We start from the raw sequence: 23,271 nt of genomic DNA, 5'->3' as shown, positions 1-23,271 counted from the left end.
TGCTTTCTCCAAATATTGTCTATTTAATCATCTTTAAATTTTAGAGATTTGAACGTCTTCCGTCATGCCCTTTTTTATTTCTCCTTCGTTGCTCATTGGCGCCCAACCATGCCCTGCTTTATGTGTTCGTGTCTTGCTTTTCCTCTCGATATTCCCAATAGATTCGCTTTGCCGCTTTATCTCTTATTCGTCCAGGCTGTGCTAAAGATTTGTCAAATATCTATTCCACGTTTGAAACAACCGTTAACCATTTCCATATGCTTGTGACTTGTTATAAGAGGATTTGACAAGAGATTTAAAAATGCTGGATTAGTAGGAATATTCAAATCGGAATATAAAGTGGAGAATATATGAGAAACAATACTTTGAACTATCTTAGTAAGAGTAAAAAGGCTTTCATAGATCATGATCATGGTTCAAACAGTGATATTCTATTATAAATTGAAATATATTTTCATAAATTGAGTTTCATATATTTAATGTATATTTAAGTCATCAAGGTGATAACATGACTGGAGAAGTCGTCATTAGAAAACGAGTTGCAATATTTTCAATAACATATTTTCTTTTTCTTTTCTATTTCATGTGGTGTTAATCTTCATCACCTTGAAGCAGCCACTTACACTGGTCGAAGATGTGCAATATTTCCACTCTATCCTGTTATTTCAAAATGACAAGCGATGTTTCCTTTGCATGATAACGATTGAATTTCATTAATTATTTTTCAATTGCGGTTGAAATATTGAACTAATCTTGCTCTGGCTTCCTTTGAAGCTGCATATGATTACTCGTTTGTCGAAACAACAAACTAATCATTTTCGATATGATTTAAGTAATATTTGGCTGACTCTACATACACCCATCTAAACACGTAGATCAGCCTGAGACCCTCTTTCATATTTCATATACCTTAGCAGATGATAGACAGTTAAAGCTATACTGTAAACAAATAATCATAATTTGATTTTCCTGTTTTTCCTTTCAGAAACACGTCACAGTCTCATCGAAAAAATCAAAAGTATTTCATGGTTATATGTAAGTACATCGGACCAAATTATTACCAAGACATATCGTACAAAAACCGTGCTATAAGAATGCCACCTAGTTTCGTATTCCATTTTATACTCTTCCTACTTTTAATTTCCTATCGTTTCGTGGTAAGAACACAAATATTGTGAATAAGATGTGTGTGAATTGATTAAATAACTATCATTCGGGCTTCTCTCTAGGCTGAGTGGAATATCAGTGTGTCTGAATATGTTTTCAACCATTGTCATGATTGTCTTGACAAATGTAAATTTTGCTTACTTTTCCATTCTCCTAAAACAGACGAGTTTGTTCACCTTTATAAAGAGACTCTCCCGGACATTTCCTTTTCAATCTCCTGTTAGAAATTCAATACCATATTCCTCGCTCTGTGGGTATCATTAGTAATCTCGAGTTTCAAACCATTTTCATCTTACGCCCTCACTCATACATTATTTCATAAACTCTTTGAATTTTTCAGCTCTTGTCTCCTTTCCCTCCACCAGGATATTCTTATGTTTCTCCGAATGGTATCTCAATCAATATCATTATGTTTTTCTTTTATCAATTCTGTAAAAAAAAATTGTGTATTTTCAAGAAGGATTTGATAATCAGATTACTTTGCTTTATGCATGCCCATTAATTTAGAAATCAACCAGGTCTCAAGAGTGATTGTTTCGCGCCATTTAAGAGATGACACGTTAGGCATGCATCTTACAGTGTTATCCCGTATCAATCATTTCTCATTGGTATACTTATAACACGAAAGTATTTACAGCATATACGTTCTTGCATTTTAATCATAAACATTGCATAAAAGAGTGAATGGTGAACCAAATAATAGTTTGATTTAGTAATTCATTTGTGGTCTTCTCTTTTTCCATGTATCTTGTTCAACCATTCTATGATAAGTCATCCCTACGATTATGCAGAATAGAATATGGACTTTTGGATACCCTTTCTTTACCTTTCAATGCCATTCTTTCTTCTTTCTCTCAGTAATACTGTTCTATACCTTAATATATTCTAATTTAATCCATGCATTTTCCAAAACTATTTCTTTCTTGACTCGTTTTCGTATACTCTCTCTCTCATCTTCATTTTTTTCTTCCAAGCCAGTACCCCGTAGTAAAAATCGTTTTCTGGGCCCTGGTATTATGGTTCTTTCATACTTTCATTAATTTGTACTCCCCTTTCCTCCTTTTATTTCACTTCTCTCTCTCTCTCTTTCAGTATGTCTGATTGTCTTTCTCTCTATTTCTCTCCCCTCCCCCTCCTTCTCTTTCACCCCCTTCTTGTATTGTTTCCTCTTATATTCACCCGTATCCGTTTCTTCCTCTTCTCTTTGTCTGCCTCTAGGCATCGTATCGAATGCGTTGTGGACGTCTCGTTGGAGAAAGCCTTCGAGTATTTCTTGCCGAACCCGTTAGGATTACGACTAGATTGGGACAAAACGCTGGAACTCCATGAATGCATAACACACATTGAAGAGGTATATCGCTTTCTTTTCTTTGTATCTAAAATTTGTAATTCTTACTCTGGTTTAACATGATTCCCATTAGGGGGGGGGGGGGGGGGTGGGAGTGGTTATGAAGGCAAATTGAGAAATGTAGGTCTTATATTGGCTGATATTTTCAGGGGTCCTATTTCATATGTTATTTACCTCAATCTGTTGTTGAATCCATTTAAAAAAATGGATGATAAAATCAGTAATGCCATGGAACATAGAACTGAGAACTAATACTAGAAGCTAAATCTTAGGTCCTGAAATCTTGAACAATACTTAAGTAAGTACGAGTTAAACTTGGACCTCGAACAATATAGCCAATGGTATTTTTTCTTCAAATTTCTGTTGTAATTTAAATAAGTAGGCTGATATTACTCATTCACGAAATTAAAATCTGTGGAATAAACATTGTGAAGAAAATAAAATATTTAATCCTATTACCACGATTTAAGGTGTATTTTTGAAAAAAAATATATCCATTAAGTAGGCATATTTCCAAAACAGTTCTTCTTATTTGAATACCTAACAAAAAGTTCATGTTTTGTTGGGATCGTGTTTATGCATTCTCCTGAGACCATCAGGAGTCATCTGCTGTGGGCATTTCTAGAAGGTTTCACCCATTACGGAATTACACCGGTATATCCTGACGGTTTCAAAAGCTTCTTTATTTGACGATACACCATCCACGTAGTGTTACTGCACTTTCTCTTTCTGTAACATTCTCCTTCGGATACCATATCGTTTCTATGAATTTCAAAGAGAGATCTGAGCTTTGAAGTACACATCATAATGCATTAGTTTAGGTTTGTATTTTGTCGGAAGTATAATGCCAATGCGTCTGATGTTAATGTCCTTATTTGACTCAACCTCTAGCATCCGTTTAACCTTAACATCTTACAATAGACCGATCCGAACGACAGGATTTCATGAAGGACAAGGGCAAACTTTGAAATGGAGGCTATCACATTACGTGCGTTATTTATAGTGAACAAACAGTTAGGGATAGAAATGAACATGCTTCTTAAAAGGTGTCTAACTTGGGACGCCATCTACCTTCTAATTCCACCTGTTACCCTCTATGAGATAGAAACCTAATCCTAATGTCATAACTGTTCCCCAAGCCAAATAGATCCGGCTTCTTTCATGTACTCTAAGATTTAGTCAGAACCTTCGATATAGACTCATCGTTTGCAACTTGCTAAATGTTTTTGTAAGACAATCCGGAGAGGGATTTTCACATTCATATAAAGAGATGTCACCTAAAATTGCAACAAACAGGACAAGAATATTGATATCTTCACAAATAAAAAATAGACTCATGGCACGTGTCACTATAACTGCTCTTGACGAGGCTGCCTTGAGGTAAACCTTGCTTTATTATGTTATTGCAGTTTCTTCGTTACATTGTATGATTCTATATCAATGATGTTTAAACAGTATATAGCATCCTCTCCAGGTTAAGAAGTTAAGATAATTATAATCTTAATAATAAGTGTTCAAAGCGAGAATTCAGAGAGGCCAATTCCAGACGGATACCGCTTTTAGTATATTGAGCTTAGAGAGATACATCATTCGATATGGATGGAACCTTTGGTAGATGAGGGGATACACTATGTCATATGTGGGAGGATTTACTAAAAAGCTGTCAGTTATTGAAACGAGGGAGCAAAATGTTGGCCTGTTCAGAATTAAATTCTGATTTTATGGTAGCACTCGTTTTCTCCCCCCGTCCACCCCCTTTATTATGGCCAAGCGAGTGGAGGGGGGGGGGGGGGGGGTAGGGGTAGTCCCAATTCTGTACCCCAATGCTTGGGTATAAAAAGTAATCTTTGCTTTCAGTTTCTTTCAAAACCTAAGTTATATCTTTTTTACAGTAATCCTCAATTCTGTAGTAAAATGGACACTGTATAAACGACACATCATGATGCAATGGAGACATCTATCATTGTCGAAAACAACGGGTTTGGAGTTTGGCATTAAGCTACGAGGAAAAATGGCTGTTTTGTACAATGTCTCGCTAATAATTTCTGCGAACGAGACTTTAAATATATTGGAATTACGTCGCTATCCAGGAGCGATGCGGTCTTCTGGGATCTTGAAATTGATACATTGCCTTCGCTTTGGTAGGTAAGACAAAAACTGTCTCACGTCGCATAAATTATCCTTTCGTCAGCATGTTGGGAAATCTAAAGTTAACACGTCTATATTTGTTGGAAATGTGATAGCTGTCTATTTGCAGTTGTTTACCAGATATCAAAAACATCTCTGGATGTGACCTTTAAAATAAATCCCTCCCCTCCTCTTATATTTCTGTCTCTTCATGTCTTTTTTAGATTAAAAATAAAGAATCCCACCTTGTTTTCCCCCGTCTTCGTCCTTCCATAATGTACCCGCTCTACTCTCTTTCTCGTTCTGAATATATATGTTCTTAAATATTAAATATTAACCCTAGAAAAGTTGGGCTATTTCAACACCTAACAAGACTGGGGGGGGGGGGGGGGCGGCTGATTCAACCCCCTTATAATCTAAGCCGTCGATTCAAGCGATCGTGACGAAAATCGACAAGCTCGTTGCCCATGGTATAATTTACACAATTGTACAATCGAATTCTTCGAAAAATCTTATTTCTAATCAAATATGCCAATTTATGCGTAAAATCAAATTTTATTAAGTAAATAGGACCCCTGAAATTTTATTTGTTTGTTCTCAGACTCTTTATAGGATTCTGATCATTATGTACCTTAAAAATTACCATCATATATATTTTCTTCTGTATTTTTTAAAATCTGTATTTTTCTGTCTTTCGACTTACTTTTATTGTTTTTTAAATGGAAATCGTCTGGGACTTTATTTTGACCATAAACAGCAGAAAATTAATTTAGTTTAAGAAGAAATAATGATATATTTATAAATTTTGGCTAAAAATTTGAATAGGATATGTACACAAATTAACTTTTTTGAGCAATTTGGCTCTGCATGCACTTATGAAATGTTGCTTAATTTCGGAACCGTGTACCTGGGGTCGTAATTTTGGTCTCTAAAGTTGCGCAAGAAAGTAAAAAGTCAGCGAGCAACGCGGTCAAAAAAAATTGCGCTCCGGATTTATCGCGAAACATGTCGAGGAAGGGTGGGGGGGGGGGGGGGGCTGAATCAGCCCCCAGTCTTATTATGGTTAAAGGGGATGATGAATGAAGGAAGAATTGTATAAAAGTGGGCAGTGTAGCTATGATAATACCCCTATAACTAATTCAATTGAAGACAAAAATTGACGTCACCTTTAGGTGGTCTTGTCAATCCTTGTACGATTAACTTTGTTTCCTAAGGAACATTATGATCATTTCCTATATCAAAATAATCATGATATTGATGGACGTTGATGAACTTACGAAATGATGTAGAGGTTCGAACCCTGATTGCCATTTACTGATGGTGACCTTCATGGTCGGTCCCACTCATTAAATAATAATTTCAGAGACCCGTAACACAAAGGTGAGCGATTAATCGCTAAATGAAATGGCCTATCAAGACCATTGTTGCATTCGCATTTAGACTTATTGGGAACCAATCAGAATTCTTCTTTCATTTTAGGGATCAATCGCTAACCCTTGTGCTACGGGTCGCTGATTGATACACGTCTGAAAAAACCTTGATAAAAAATACGCACCCACACGCACACATGAACGGACATACACACACACACACACACATTCTCACACATAAACCTTTCCACGGTTTTTCATTATTACCAATGATCTTATCACTGTCATCTCTTTGTAACACAGGGTTTGTTAGTTCTAATATTAGTCAGATTGGTCACTGTCTTTGTGGATTGTCCGTGACATTATTTTCCTTATCTTTTCCTACCTGATTTCATCCTATATTAATCGAGAACTCAATACAATATCTTTGCTTGAAGCAAGAAAGCCAATTTACGAACTGTCTTGTTTTGAAAAGATCTGATATTTAATGAACCAGAGTTTTTTCTTCTCAAAAGGGAATTCAGTTTTGTTGATATTCATACCGAAGATCGTTAAAGGCAAAAAAACGTTTCAATTTCAAGGTCACCCCGAGAGCATAAACTTACAATATATATAACACAATGAAAAGGAATGGGTTTTAGTAGAGCCAGAAACTATCGAAGATTGACATCTAAATTTACACCCTTTTCACTTTAGTTTCGAAAAAAAATATTAGCTCGACAATTGCAAATCCTGATTTTCAAAATTCATTTCTTCTGCTTTCTTTTATTAGAATCATAATCGCCGCGATCTTTTATGATTTCGTTTCAATATCATTTTTTTCACATTTTTTCTCTATAACTCTATTATTAGATATGATGTCCTTCTTTCAGATTCTGTCTGACCTTTCTATTTCTCTCTTTCTGTCTTTCTCCCTCCTCTCTCTCTATCTCATTTTGCTCTTTCCCACTCTCTCGCCTATTATGATCGCCAACATGTCACTTTCTTCACTGTTTTTTGTTTTTCTTTTGTAACACAAAATTCTTATAATATTTGTAATATCTGTAATTTATTGTTTACTTGTGGGTCTTTTTTTCTTCTTCTTCATTCCTTTCCCCCCTCTTTCCTTTATTTTTGCTACATCCCCCTCTCTATTCCCACCTTTTCACATGCTTACTCATGCCATTCTTGCTCCCCTTTCTTGCTCCTCACCTGCTTGGTTTTTTTTTATATAGAAAAAATAATCTGTCTCATTACATGCATCTGCTCGTAAAATTTCCTGTTATACTTATTGCATTTTTAAACATAGTATATATGTTTTTCTTTAATGGTCACTGCATGTTATGTATTTATTTATTTCTTTCTCTATTATGTATTTAAAAAAAATGTAAACTCACATTGTCAGTCTTCGGACTTTTTGATGAGTATTGTTGAATAAAACCGAATTGAATTTTAATTTGAAAAAAGAAATAATTCTATCCATTATAGTATAAAAGGAGCTAATTGCAAATGGTTCTAATTCCAACTCACCTATTCCTATAAAAGAAAACCTTGTCTGTTCGAAAGTTCTTAAAAAAACAAGTAAGATATCCAGTCCCGAATAAAAAAAGTCAATGATTGCAAAATGCGTTAAATCTAACTTTATTGAATTGCAGGAGGCATTTGATCAATTGTTCATAGGAGCATTTTACAGGCAGGCTGTAGCTGTAGAGATATTTTTGGAGGAGAAGGGGGGGGGGGGAGGGTTCGAAATAATTTCTTTAAAAAAATTCATTTTAACATTTGCGTTTTTGCTTCTGTAGTGTTCTGAAACCATTCCATTTTTTGAAATGTATTTTCTCCAGGTCAATTAATATCATTTTCAATTGTTTCTAGATATATTTATTATTATTTTTGTTGTTGTTGGGGGGGGGGCATTTTACAAAAAATATTCGCAATTCTTTCTCAGCATTAACATTTTTAAAACTATTTTTTTCTGATTAATTTTTCATTTTTTTTATCTTTAGGGGAATTCATAATTTTTTTTAATGAGAAGTGATAGATATTTAACAATGTTAAAGTACTTTCCACTATACTACTAAAAAAAAGTGAATTTTTATACTCGAGTTCCACCACAACGCCCATATAAGCGCAGAAAGCGCAGTTCTGGGTAATAATGATAATAATAAAAAAAAATAAAAATAATAATAATGACTCTTATTTACCCAGGATAGCCACTCCCAGCTGTAAGTAATTGTTCTAAGGGGCCCTGCATAATATAATATGTTATTATTACCCTTCTCCATTCTCATACTTTGAGCACCTGACAAGAATGCAGAAGGCCCCATTTTTTAAAGTCTTTGGACTCGGCCGGGTGTGTGGTGCAATTGTTTGTTTGCTTGTTTTTTTTTTAATTTTCAAAGGTAGCAGAGGTGTAGAAATATGTCTCAAATTCCTTTTGCCTTATTATCCACTCGCTTTTATATCAGTTCCTAACCTTGGTAGGAACAGGAAGGTCAAAGCTTATCAGACGGACAATAACTTCATATCTTCATAAGATCTACACAGACGCCATCTAGTGGCCAAGATTGCTTCCGCCATATTGAAAAAATGAAGTACTCGTAAGTGATCTTTCACAGACTACAATGCCCTGTAGATAATATCTCAGACCTCAGAAAATAATCACCCTCTAAATTTGATAGTTAATCTTCAGTTAATGGAAAAGCATTTTCAGATAACCTCGCTCAAAGCAGAGTCCATGCTAAAAGTATGTAGAATATTGATCAGCAGACCGGGAATAGATGTAAATTGGAGTCTTAATAGAAAATTGTCTTTGTAATCCATTAAATGAATGAATCGATGGTCGGCATTGACCTGTCAAATTACCATTCTTTGTCCTTTCTTCGTTTTTCATTTCTTTCTCCTTCTTCTTGTTCTTCTTTTTCTTCTTCTTCTTCTTCCTTCTCCCTTCTCCCTTTCTCCTCCCCCTTTTTTGTCTTTTTCCTCCTCTTAATTTTATTCTACGTCTCAACTCTCTTCTCTTTCACCTCTAAACTGAAATGGTTAAGATGTTTGTTTTTTTATAATGTATTCTGCAAGATTAATCTTGCAAGTAATGTTCGCATAGAAAACAAAATAAGAGCGGAGATGTGTCTTGCCAAACATTCATTATCAAATACACACGAAAACAATAATAAAAAACAAAACAAAGCAAGACTCTGAAACAACAACAAAGTTAATAATAGTTATTCTTGCATTCTGCAGTCCTAAACTTCATTCAATATAAGCACTATTGTATATGATGCAAACAATGCCATTCTTATAAGTTTTTTTCATAGCTATAGGGAAGATGTAATTTATGGCATGGTTGTTGTCTTCTTGGAAGAATAATCATCCGTTTTTTCATTTCAGTTAATAATGTCAATCACCTTCGAATGCCTATGTGAATGCATGGGCGTATTCAACCTCCATGTCACATGGTGAAGCAATCACCAATATAAACTATAGGTGTGTGCCTATTAAAACGACGGGTTCGTTTTTCTAATTAGCCATCGCTCTCCGACTCCCTAAAGAATCCCATGTTTTATCGTTTTTCTCCATGAAGGACGATCCTAGCCGAGAGATTCTCCAAAATGATCAACAGCGATCGTTTGGGGGAAAGGAAAGGTTTTAAAGTGACTTTAAATTCGAGCATTCAAAATGAAAGATTGTTGAAATAAGCATGAAGAAAGGCCACATAACCTACCTCAACTCCCATCAAACACTCTTATCTAGCAAAATATAAAGCAATCATAGTGTGACATTTTAAGATAATATACGAAAGACATGAAAAACACAATAATAAGGCGACTTTGAGATGCATTTACGAATGCAGCTTAAGAATGTGAATGTTTTCACAATACATCTTGTTCACCCGTTAAATATTTTTAATTGATGATTACTATTTCACGCGTTTCCACTTCAATTCCACTTTAAAGAAATCTTTCTTCCTAGGTTGTTATGTGATTTCGCTCAAGAACTTTCTTTTTGTTTTAAAATGTGAATGAACTGACTAGGACACAATCCTCTCTTCATTTTATTTACTGAAAAAATAAATGGTTTGTTAGTTTCATTCTTCCATATCCATTTAACAAAATCTCGATATAAGAAGAAATGATCACACCCTTCCCTTAATCGAAGCCATTATCTTTAATTATTCTCATTGATGAAAGCACCCCACGACTATTAGGGGGATTAGTAAGATTATTCATGAGATTGCCATACCACGTTTGGGATTTGTTAAACGACTAGTTAACTTTGGGAGATGGATATGCTGGACATAATGAAAGAGAAAGAATTAGTGAGCGGTAAAGACAGAGTGGGCCAGAGGAAGATATGGAGTGATATAGCAAGAGGGAAGGGAATGGGAGGACGGGATCAGGGCAACTCGGTCTAGTTTTATTTAAGGATGTACACAGTATCTGTTATAAAACTGAAAAAAGAGAGCCTATCATCGCTTCCCAATCAAAAGTGTAAGCCAACTTTCAGCAATCGATTAGGGTCGCCATTATTATGTGCCCGAGGATAAAATATATGAAAATTTGAAATGCAGAGTGAATAAGATACAACTCGAACAAACGTAGCCTCTGGGTCCGACAGCAATGAAATATAGGCGTGTATCCCATATCCATCTGTTTGATTAGGGTCAATATCAATATTCTGGTCAAATATTCAACAGTACTTATTTTCTTTGACAGACAGTAGTTATGTGATACGTGATTGATGATGGGATTGAGAGGGGTGAGAATCTTCGTTCATTTTTGTTAATGACATCAGAGATAATAGGAGATTTGATTTCGTTCGTACAACATGTGCCGGTGTACCTTACCATGGAGGAAAGGGCATTGAGTTTGAACGACATATTTATGTCTCGATCACAAAAAAAGAAGACAAGACACCTGCGTATAATCCTTAACGGGGTACTCCGGCTAAGCCGAAAATAATATGATTTGAAGAGAAAAATAAAATTCAGACAAACAAAACACTTAAGGCTTGATAGAAAATCGGTCAAGAAAGAAGAAATTTAGTTATAAAATAAGCATTAGTTTGGTGAAGCAGTTCTATGCAAGCCTTTATTAATATTCAATGAACAAACTGATGTTGTCATATTCCCACCTAATTTCAATTGAATTGGTCTGACAATAGAAATTTGAAAAAGGATTTAATGCGTTAGAATTTCATGGCTACATCTCATTTTTATATAAAGGAGACATAGCACACACGAATGAAATATCATAAGAAAAATGAAAGCAGGGACATGGCATCATCATTAACTTAAATGTAGTTTACATGTTTATATTGACCTCACTCTCTTTTTATATCAGGAGTCCTACTTATACCGGGCCATCACTCACAGTCAATTGATGGGCCTCATTGCTGCACGTGAGTTTGTCTACATCTTACGTACGATACGGAGACCTGAAGAAGGTTGCATCTTAACAGTGTGTGAGAGTATTGATCATCCTAGCTACCCTGTCCAGAAATCCCCTGTCAGGGGTATCAACTATCCATGTGGAACCTTCTTTGAAGTACAAGCAGAGTAAGTATTCCAAATATCAGATTTATTCGGTAAAAAATTAAATTCGAGTTCGATTTTAAGGTTTTTGCGAATATAAGACACCTCTATTTCATAAGGTTTAAATCAAGAACCACTAAAATATAATTTATTAAGAAATCACTTTCTATTAAATTATTCAAGATCTAAATTTCCAGATTTTGCTTTGTCTTATATGTCTTCATTACTGGAATTCTTGACTATCCATACTCGATTTGCATGCATATCTAAAGGTCGAGTCCACCCCAGATAAATGTTGATTTGAATCAATAGAGAAAAATTAAACAAGCATAACGTTGAAAATTTCCTCAAAATCGGATGTAAAATAGGAAAGTTATGACATTTTAAAGTTTCGCTTAATATTCACAAAACATTTATATGCACAACTCAGTAATATGCAAATGAGAGAGACGATGATGTAGCTATTAACTCACTCACTCACTTCTTCTTCTTCCTCCGCTAATTCTGGAGATCTACAGCTGGTTGCTGCATTGCTGAATAAATAAGAGCACAAAACACCTTCTCCCTCTGAGTTGAATAGGTATCGGTGATACACTATTTCTTTTGTTTTTAATTGTTTGAATTATAAAGTATTTCATTTTTTTTACAGATTTGACAAGAAGGACCAACGTAATTGAACTATGAAATGTTTAAACAATGGTAATTCTACATTTTCAGTGAGGAGAAAACTTTGTTTCACAGGACAATAAGGAGCAAATCAGAACATTATTTTCATATTTCATATAATAAAATACAAAAAAATTGTGAGTTGGTGACATCATCAGTCCCCTCATTTGCATACTGACCAGGATGTGTATATAAATGTTTTGTGAAATTGAACAAAGCTATATTTAAAAAATGTCATAACCTTCCTATTATACATCCGATTTTAATAAAATTTTCAGTGCTATGCTTGTTACATTTTTCTCATTTTATTCAAAACAACTTTTTTTTTGGAGTGGACTTATCCTTTATGAGGGCTTAATCTGTGAAGAATGAATGCGTTAAGTTTTTGATATACCATTGTATTCCCAAAACATTTAACTGGAGCATTTTATCTTTGGCTTCTGACATTTCTAAGAGAGTTCCCGTTTCTGCTTCTTTTCCTTTTCGTGGTAAAAAAGGTGTTCACTGAAATCGAAGTTGAATACATTTTGAGGAGGGGATTTTAAAGCGCCCATAGTCGTGGAATTGATCGAGTGATGTAAGGCCTTCAAAAGGCAATGTCCTCATGAGTATTCGAGGGTGATGGTTTGCCTCTCTGCTTTTCCCACCTATTTCTTTCATTTGTCTCCCGATTTGATAATAATGATAGTCTTTTCCCCCGTTCAGCTCTCTAGGATGATGTAACACTTTTAACGAGCCGCTATTACTTCAGAGGATTAGTCCTTTTGCGATTAGTTGTATGTTCTATTTAATGACAAATAGCTCATTCTCATATGGGTCAAGCATTGTAATATTGTTCAACATGCTTATAGTGAATTGTGAAATCTACACGGTGCCACAATCCATTGTAACACATCCCTTACCTCTCAATTTTCATTTTCATTAGAGAGCCGCAATTAGTATTCTCCTCTAGTTTGAAGTTACTTGTGCACTATTCTGAAAATGTTGTTTTCAATATTGCCACAATCGAGTGAGAGAGAGGTAAATGCATTGATCATGTTGATATTACTCAGTGATTATGGCTGTCTAAAAATATTATATCGTATATCACAAAGGTAAGTTTAGAAGAATCATCATTCGCAGAATAATAATTCGAATCTATTCAAATTATTTGAATTTTCAATGAAAAAAACCCAAACGAATATACATAGACAATACAAACAGAAAATATTGTCACACCATGCAAAACATTTGGGATTGAGGGGCCAAAGAAATATGACCAACTATAGCCTTAAACAGCGTTGATTCCAATATTTCGAAAAAACATAATATAAATATTGGCGATCCAAAGACAAATCTGGTTAAATCAATTATCAAACACACTAATTCAAATAAGCATACAAATACATTTTAGAAACAATACTGTGATTTACAATTACCTTTTAAGAGTTAAAGGAAAAGAGGTTGTTAGAAATGCGAAAATTCATTGTAAGTTTCATCTATATTTCCACCACCATCATAATCATCATCTTCAATTAACATTTTCATCATCAGCATCCTCCTCCTCATCATCACCATAATCATCATTATCATCAACACCATTATCATCATCATATTCATTATGTTTACTTATTCATATCAGCTATCATTATCCTCTTCTTTACATCTATTGTCGTCAAAAGTTTTATATACCAAAGTGTATATAGACGCCTTCATGAAATAGCAGGCGCATTTTATTTTCCTTAAGTCTCTGTTATCTCTTTTCAGAGAAATAAAAAAAATGGTAATATCTTCTTGAAATACTTGGTTATGAAAGATAAATCTCACTCATTTACTATCGACCGTATGATGGATCAATTTCTGTCGCAATGGGTGGATATAAATGCAATCATAATTTTCCAAGAACAGATTTCTACTGTATATTCACACGTAATGGTAATGCAGCTAATGGTTATGGTATATATCCCTTGAAAATGATAGTTCATTATATTATATCTATCTATGTGTATTTATTTTCTTTCAATGATATTCCGTATTAAAAAATAAAACTATCGGACAATTCAATTTCCAAGTATATTACTCAATTGCAACTTTTTCACAAGTAAGATTCTGTAATGTGAGATGCTGGTATATATAACTTGTTCTACATTGCGATGGCGTGCAAAGATGCTTCAGCTAAATGTATATTGTGCATATTTAGAGGTCCTGCCGTAGTATTATAACTATTGTTATCTTGTTGTGGATGTGGGGTAAGTAAACTCATCTACATGTATTACACACTCTATAAAAATTATCTTCAATATTAGGGATTGGCGGAAACAGGCATACTTCTTTGACATAAATATCGCAAAATGATTTGTAAAAGAGACACATTAAAACAAAAAGCCACAGTGGATGGAGTTGTATGCATTAATGTAATATTGTACCCTTAGAAAATGGAAGTTCCCTTTTGTTATGAACCTTCCAAAGATAGAACCTGTCCATCCCTCCACAATGTCTACCCATGTTGTAAGATACCTTCTTTCCAGCAGGACAATGACATAATTGAGCTCAAACGGACATTCATCAGCGTGATGATCACCTAAATCGAATATCTCTATCGACAACCCTCCGTTTCTCTCTACTTTCCCTTTCATCCTTTGCTCCCTTCCCCCTGGGGAATGAGACAATATAGTCGCATTAGCATTCTTCAATGCTGACAAGCGAGAATCCATTCCGTAGAACGATATTTCCCTCCTGGATGAAATTTTAGAAGTTTTTTAACCGCGATGGAACAAAGAATAAGAGGGATAGCGGTACCTCCTAATATCCTATCAATTTCTGATCTTATCTTCCGGTATTCTTCACTTAAAAAAAAAGAAGAAGATAAGGATAGAAAATGGTGTGCCTATGATTGCAAGCAATAAACCCACCATCATGAAGGACTTTTATCAGGAAAATACTTCATCGATGCATCCGTTGGTTTTTGTTTCGGACATTTTATTTTCAATGATCATTATGATATTTTGTCTCTGAGATAAGTATGAAAATTGCACGATGTGTTTCCAAGGTTTCCTTTTATTCAATGCGAATCCTACATGTAGAATGGCTGAAAATGTTGATTTATTCTTATGCCACCAATGGATGTTATGAACACCAAGATGACACTTTTTAAACGTATCAAATATAATAATTTTGTATATCTCGTTTAAAAAAAAAGTAAACAACAAAAAGGGAAAGCTAAACAGCATGTCCGACTAATGCCTCGAAAAATGTTTAATAAGGGAAATTACATTGGAGAATAAATAGTACAAAAGTATGATAGTTTGATAACCGTTGTATCTATTGGCTATTGATAAGGCGTTGCGTCTTCTAACCGATATCTCCCTTTTAAACTTTAAATATTCATATATAGATTCGTGTTATTTAGGTTTTACATTTTTCACGCGTCATGGGTTTTATTTATGTCTATATCATCTGGAAATAGCTTCAAATTGTAAGAACAACTGATTCATGGTAAAAATCATTGTTCATACCATCAGTTCTTACTCTGCTAGTAATCACGTTTTAGCTTTTAGATTTATTTTCAGATTGTTTGTGATGCAAGAAACCCAGGACGAATAGCTGCCGTTGCAAATAAAGACAAACCGTTTCCTGTTTACCACCTTCGAGTCGATTTCAAACCGATTGTGTTTTCCGCAGAAAAAAACCATGAATAAAAATAAGTTCGAATATACTTATAATTTCTTTTCTCAAGGCAATGTAATTGTGTATTGTAAGAACGATAAAGAGTGTAATGGTTGCACAACATGAGTAATATATTTTTTAAGAAACGAAGTACGAAGAAAATAAAATTGGTAATTCTAAAAGATATTGGACAAAGAACATCAAATTGTTGGTTAATGAGATTGAGTCACTCTCAAATTGACCACCGCCGTGATGTGTAGATCATTACCAATATCTAATGAACTGAGAACTCTTCCACTCATCATGAATCCAATTCTCTTGCTCTTTTGTTTAATTCTCCATGGCACCTTTTCCCCTCAAGTCAGATATACAAAAATAACATAGTTAAGATATAGATTTATCAATCTGATAGTTAATTTATCGTCATGATATACCTCGTTCCACTTCCATGACCGCTCAATTGGAATCCACATCGGCCTTCATTTAAATAACGGTATTAAAACTTTAATAATCTTCACATTTCTTATGGTGAATGCTGTAAATGATTAAAAGTTTAATCCGACTGCTTATTCCATTCGGCTTTGACATCTTTTAAGTAATGTATAGTGGGATGCAGGGCCCGTTGTCTTGTGTTTGACTAGCTTTTAAGAACTGTGTCATTCACATTGTTTCAAGTAGTCACATTTGACTGTCGATTGTGATTTGGATGTACTATTCCTTAGGTTGTAAAGAAGTCATGCAGAGCTGGTAGACATCAGATGTAAATAACATGAATAAACCACCATGGAATGTCCCATATAAAATACAATCTGGGTTTTCAACCTGCCATGAAAAAAATAGTGAAAAGAGTAATTTATATCAAAGACAAGGGAAGGTGCCGGAAGAAGAAAGTGCTGAGGAAAGTGAGGAAGGGAAGAGAAAAGAGAGAAGAGACAGAGTGAGGGAGGGAGAGGTAGGGAGGTTAAAGAGAGAGGGAGAGAGAGAGAGAGAGAGGGGGGGGGGGGGAGAGAGATGGAGAGAAATGAGGGAGGGGAGGGGGAGAGGGAGGGAGAAGGGGAGAGAGAGGTTCATGAAAACAGAGTAGATATACGGATGTTACTTTTCATCAGGCCACGTAAGGCGTTACGTTTCTTTCAATATTTGTTCAGTGTTCAGTTTTTATTTAGTTTCTTGTTCCATCGATTTAAAGCATGGTAACTTAAAACAATGTCAGCACACCGGGTAACGTGAGATAAGCCTCTAAACATGGTTAAGACGTGTTCCTGAGTAATTTTCGCCACCACCCATCCACCCGATGGCATCGTCGAATTAAAGGAGACAAAAGTGGCTCGCATGTATCAGTTTGATGCTGGAATTGCTTACGAGAAACATGAACAACATGATATTTGCCTGGCAGATTAAGAAAATAATGCCAAGCCGCCAAGTTCGTTTCTTGTTTAGTTAGTAAGCACTTGTTGAGTGTCTGGCTGGAGTTTAAATATGTACTGCAGGGTTTTATAGCGATGATGTAGTGCTCACAACATATCAGATGCTTGCCGATGATCACGGTTTCGTCATGTTTCGTTTTATTGAATCCAAAGCTTATACTAAGAAACAGAATGGAGTCATTGCTTATACTATGGCGGAATCATGTTGACCAATTCCTTCACTTATGTGCTGTACATAACACGTATATACTGAATAACAAACTGTAAACCATATTAACCGTATATTACTATCGGTGGGCAAAGTTAAATATGTTGTGTTGATCGTTGACTAATAAGCTTTTACCAAACTATATTACTTTCATATTCTATATAGCATTCATGGGCAGATCAAACACATTTTTTCCCAAATTTAAAATAGGTCGTAAGCGCATTACCATCAGTCTTTATTTCAAGAGTTTTATTATAATGAAGGGAAGCGGTTCGCTTCTCTGGTAAAGATGTTCGTCGCCACGTGCGAGTCACAAGCCCCCTCTGTTTACAGTATATCTCCTTGATCTTTACTCTACGCTCCCTGAGCGGACGTACCACTGGTCCCGTGTCTTTAATCACATGGGGAAGAATATACACCCCTCTAGCTAACACGATGGTGTTGAAACACCTGTTCTAACAATAAACCAATTGGATTTACCAGCTCCCTTTAGCAGAGGTAATCCAACGCCATCCCATCAACATCACAACACGTTATCGATAGAACCTGGGATGAAAATCCAGCCTACGAAATTCAATTCCAATCATTATCATTATTGCTTAAAGGGATAAGCTTCGAAAATACGGTCATTAGATTAATAATGCCAGGCTATAATCAAATGTAGCTTTCATGTTGTCATGGCCGACTATTCTGTTGGTGTTCGGGGGAATTAGGACAAAGTGTTTTGAAGTGTCTTGGAAAGGGGTAGGAAATAGTTTGTTTATGAATACAATCAGCGTTTCTGTGTCGAATAGCCAAAGGGTGTGATTGTATCAGAACCCATCCTACCATTGTAATTACAGCAAAATAGAATGTCGCTAAAATAGAACTAGATACATCGGTCGAAAGAAAAAAAATAAGGTTAGAGAAAGAAAGAAAGACAGACAGAAAAACGGACGAAAAAAGAAAGAAAGAAAAGTAACGAAAAAGTCAACACGAAAGAAGTATTCCTGACGTTCAAATGAACCCGAGTTTGTTACTTCCGTCATTATCTACGTCTTTTGTGTCATGAATGTTTCAAGGCACTTCGGAAGGTATGGTAAAATATGAACTTCATGATATTTGTATTTCATATTCTTGCAGCCTCGGGGGTTCAAGAGGATTTGAATACGGGAGCGGATTAATAATTTTGTTTGTTTGAAAAGTAAAGCCTATAATAGAATGTGAAATCATGACCAGTACCAAACAGTCATGAACAGCTTTTAAACAAACATCAGTACTATAAAATAATTTTCATTCACTGCTTTCATAAATAGTGACATGTTGCCTTCTTGGACAAATACAGCTAATAGCATCCAGTATCTAATACATGTATAAGCTAATTAAGGTGTTGTCGTTTATCATTGCACCTTTAAAAAAACAAATAACTCACCTAGTCTATGTTTTGAGCAGCTCTTTACTGAGAAGTGATGCTTCATCATGTTCATTTGGAAAGTGTTGATTCTTAGTATATTCTCTTCTTATAAAAACTAATGATTTTTATGTGAGATGTCTCTATCATCATCCCTGCCGTCCCTGTCTCTCCCTCCCTTCACCCACTTCAAACTCATTTTAATTTTCCTCTCTTTTCCTCCCCCCTCGATCTTGCCATCCTAGCTCACATGCCATTCCACCTCTGCTTTGGGTTATGCAGCCGAGACTATATTCACTTAGACGGTTATTAACCCACTTGTCTGGGCAAATTAAAGGGGATTTTGTATGGTTGGAGTGATAGCACGGAATAAAACAACGCCAGGATCTGTCTCAAAACGTTTGCTATATATGAAACCGCACATTCAGTACGTGTTTTAAGCGTACCTTCGTCTAACTTAGATGGTGAATGACCGCAAACATGGGTGTGAAATGTAATATCCCGTATACTTGATCACGTTACCATGAGGACAACCACCCCAGTACATTAGACAAATGAACCATTAACGACATGTCGCTGTGATACTGATGATAAGGATTCTAAAAATAAACAAAAACAATTCCTGAATAATCTTCAAAATTGATTGCATTATTGAAATAATATGCCCCTGATTATATAACAAATCTTGATATTTGGAGAAAGTTTAAGTTTGTCAATGCAACTGTGGAAGGCGTCTGTAGGCCTAATAAGACTTAATTTCGTCGTATGCATAATAAGAGGTGACAATATAATGTGATCCATTTGAAAAAGGGCAAATAAACAAACATCTCTTTTATACAACATCCATCATGTCCAAAAGACAGTCTTACATTTGAGAAAATTTGTCCATTACATAAAAACGCTCAGATTTAAAAGGGATTTGAAGTATGGAAATCCATAGGAAATCTGAAATTACAAAGTTCAAATTCCCTAGCAGAATATGTATAAGATTGAAGTCTGAATTAATACATTTTTTCTTAAATACAAACTGTATTAGTTCAAACACAGAATTGTAAGCAAAATAGATTTTATTACAGCATACCATTTATATATCAAGAGCTCTGTTCATGTCGCTTAATCTTGGTCGTTGTGTATTTAATTGAGTAACAATGATTATGGTCCATTTATATTGCGCAGTTAATATGCATGCGCTTGATACTTGGTATCACTGTTATTACCCCGGCCGTAGCAGAGCCGCCATATGGGAGGTGAAGCATTCAAGGAATAAATCCTACGGGTACCCTTGAATCATGTGTAAGAAAACGAATAATATAACTAATTGAGGACATTGGTAACAATTACATGCATGAGGTACCCATTGTTACATGTTAGTAATATTATTGTTCTAATACCCGATAAAATGACGTATATTGTTTTATTATATATTGATGTGGATCATTCTTACTTATCGAATCGTCGTCATTTTAAACCCATGACCGGTCAACATGGTCAATAGAACTAATCACTTTTAGTCAGGGGCGGATCCGGGAGTTACTTTAAAAAAAAAGAGAGGAAAAAAAATGGTCCTCACTCTCAAAAGACGACGAGGGGGGGGGGGGGGCACACTTGAGTAAAAACGGAATATTTACATTACAAATTTTGATTATGGCTCTAAAGGGGGGGGGGGGCACGGGCCGGCTATGCTCCCCCTGGATCCGCCACTCTTTTTACTTATTATTAGCAATGTCGCCTGTTAGTTAAAGGACAAGTCCACCCCAACAAAAAGTTGATTTGAATAAAAAGAGAAAAATCCGACAAGCATAACATTGAAAATGTCATCAAAATCAGATATAAAATAAGAAAGTTATGACATTTCTAAGTTTCGCTTAATTTCACAAAATAGTTATTTGCACATCCTGGCTGGTATGCAAATGAGGAGACTATTACGTCATCCACTCACTATTTCTTTTGTATTTTATTAAATGAAATATTCTAATGTTTCCTCCCTGAACACGTTGAATTAGCATTGTTTAATACTATATGGTTCAGTCAAGTTGTTCCTTATTGTCAAATCTAAAAAAAAATTAAATATTGTATAATTCAAACAATAAAAAAAGTGAGTGATGGACACAGTGGCAAAGGAGGGGGGGGGGAAATTCGTCCGCCCCCCAAAAAAGGTCTTCAACCGCAAGTAAAGTACATTTCGCACCAGAAAAAAAATTGACAAGCAAAAAAACAAAAAAAAAACAAGGTCTTCAACCGCAAATAAAAGAAATTTCGCACAAGAATAAAATTGACAAGCAAAAAAAAAAAATGGTCTTGAACTTAGCTCGTCAGGGATCAGTTTTGACTCGTCAGGGGGGCAGAGATACGTCCCTTGCATGTGTTGTGACTCGTCAGGGGGGGGGGAGTCTGCCCCCCTGCCCCCCCCCCCTTAGGTACGCTAATGGATGGACATCATCGACCGACTCACCAAGTTATCACTGTTTTGTGAGAAATAAGCGAAACTTTAAAATGTCATAACTTTTTTATTTTACATCCGATTTTGAAGAAATTTTCAGCACTATGCTAGTTTGATTTTTCTCTATTTATTCAAGTCAGCATTTTCCTGGGGAGGACTTGACCTTTAAAATAATGACTGGTCATGTTGTATATTTTGACCAATCATTTGATTAGAACCCATTTCACTATTTTGTAATATTTTTAACGGATTCAATAATTTACACTAACTTTTCTTTTTCTTTTCTCTTTGTACAGTAAAAAAGTTCGACTTACCAATTATTATCACGTGGACCTCGGAGGTAAACTACCCCAGTCTGTGATCGATAGTTCGATACCGTCCATAATGGCATCGGTAATGGAACTCTACTACAAGCATTTGCAGACTATCAAAAAGTGACAACATTCCAGCAATTATAACGTTATGCTATAGTCACACAATTGAAAGCGATTTCAGAGCAACCGATGATATGAGCTTTGGATGGTCCGGGCCCCGTAACACAAATGTTAGCGATTATTCGCTAATTGAAACGTCCTATCAAGATCATCGCATTATACTTTTTGTACAGTAGACTGACTAGGAACCAATCAGAATTGTTCTTTCAATTAAACGATTAATCGCTAACCTTTGTGTGAAGGGGCCCTGTCGTTTTCATCTGAGTGACTATCACATAACTGGATTACCAGTTTTATTCTAAAACCAAGGGTTAAGACTTGGGTCCCGTAACACAAAGGTTAGTGATCGATCGTACGCTTGATTCTTACGATTGATTGTACATTGTAGTCAATGGACTCAATCGTAGAAAAATGTTCTACGATCATTGCTAAGCTTTGTGTTACGGGCCCCTGGTCTCACTGGCCGACGGATACAAAACGTACTCATAAACAGATACAGCGGACCAGCAAACTTTCGGGATGGCTCCATCCGGCTCCAGACAATGGACAAAATGGGCGAACAATGAAATCACAGTGGACGGATGCTCGATGGATATAGAACGTATGACGTATGCAAAGAGTACATAATGGAAACATAATGTTTTCCAACGGATGGCAAGATTCTTTTCCGTTTTACATCCTTTTGCATCCGTAAGTGAAATGGGACCAAGCCTTCCTGTGTATTCACAATACTGTAATAGAGTTACATTGTTTAGTAGGCCTACGCGTCCTTTTATGTAACCTGTCCTGAATAATCATGATACCTTATACCTAAAAGTTGATTTTCGCCAATGAACATTATGATTTATATAATTAATAGCACAATAATTACAGTATTTTAAAAGCAAGTTTCATCATGATTATAATAACCAAATGGGACCAGGCCCATAACATCAACATATCATAACATCATTGTGAATTTAATATCGGAAATCTGATCTCTTATCTCAGGTCATTATACATTCCATATTTTATATGCAATCCTTTTTGCCATTTGTATGATATTACGAAAGCGTAGATAATGAAATGTTCTACTTTGCTTAATGATAAATGTGTTCACCGAGGGGAGTGTGCCGTTAAAACAGTTATGATTGAGTATCATTGACCTTAATATGAAACCAAATATTGGATATAGTGCAACTGCTCATATACATATATATACATATATATATATATATATATATATATATATATATATATATATATATATATATATGTGACGATATTACGTCATATATAAACTGTTGGAACTAAGTGCAATGCATTACCACTTTGCCTCATTAATATATATATATATATATATATGTGTGTATATCCTCATTCGTGCCCTGTGGCACCATAAGGCCTCCACGCTTTCTTTCCATTTTTGGCGGTCTCTAGCACAACACCTGGCCTCATTCCAACTCTTCCATCCGGAGGTTTTTCTCTCCTTCTCTACAGTTATCCTCCATGTTGTTTTTGGTCTACCCCTTTTAAGTTTTCCTCCTGGATTCCATGT

General features: G+C 35.4%; 1 protein-coding gene across 1 annotated transcript; it reads left to right on the top strand.

Moving 5' to 3' along the window:
• Positions 1-989: 989 nt before the first annotated feature.
• LOC129261954 (stAR-related lipid transfer protein 5-like) lies at positions 990-22,860 on the top strand. Its single transcript, XM_054899975.2, has 4 exons — positions 990-1,035; positions 2,386-2,518; positions 11,334-11,548; positions 21,597-22,860. Coding segments are annotated over exons 1-4 (492 nt in total). The 5' UTR covers positions 990-1,033; the 3' UTR covers positions 21,739-22,860.
• Positions 22,861-23,271: the final 411 nt, after the last annotated feature.

Source organism: Lytechinus pictus, chromosome 5, assembly GCF_037042905.1.
Source record: "Lytechinus pictus isolate F3 Inbred chromosome 5, Lp3.0, whole genome shotgun sequence".
Lineage (NCBI taxonomy): Eukaryota > Metazoa > Echinodermata > Echinoidea > Temnopleuroida > Toxopneustidae > Lytechinus > Lytechinus pictus.
This window is presented reverse-complemented; position numbering and strand designations above follow the sequence as displayed.

Bases quoted from the DNA above. Each gene is read 5' to 3' on its own strand.
- LOC129261954 (XM_054899975.2), top strand. The intron at 2,519-11,333 runs GTATATCGCTTT...TTTTTATATCAG, and splicing joins GCATAACACACATTGAAGAG to GAGTCCTACTTATACCGGGC. The intron at 11,549-21,596 runs GTAAGTATTCCA...CTCTTTGTACAG, and splicing joins TTCTTTGAAGTACAAGCAGA to TAAAAAAGTTCGACTTACCA.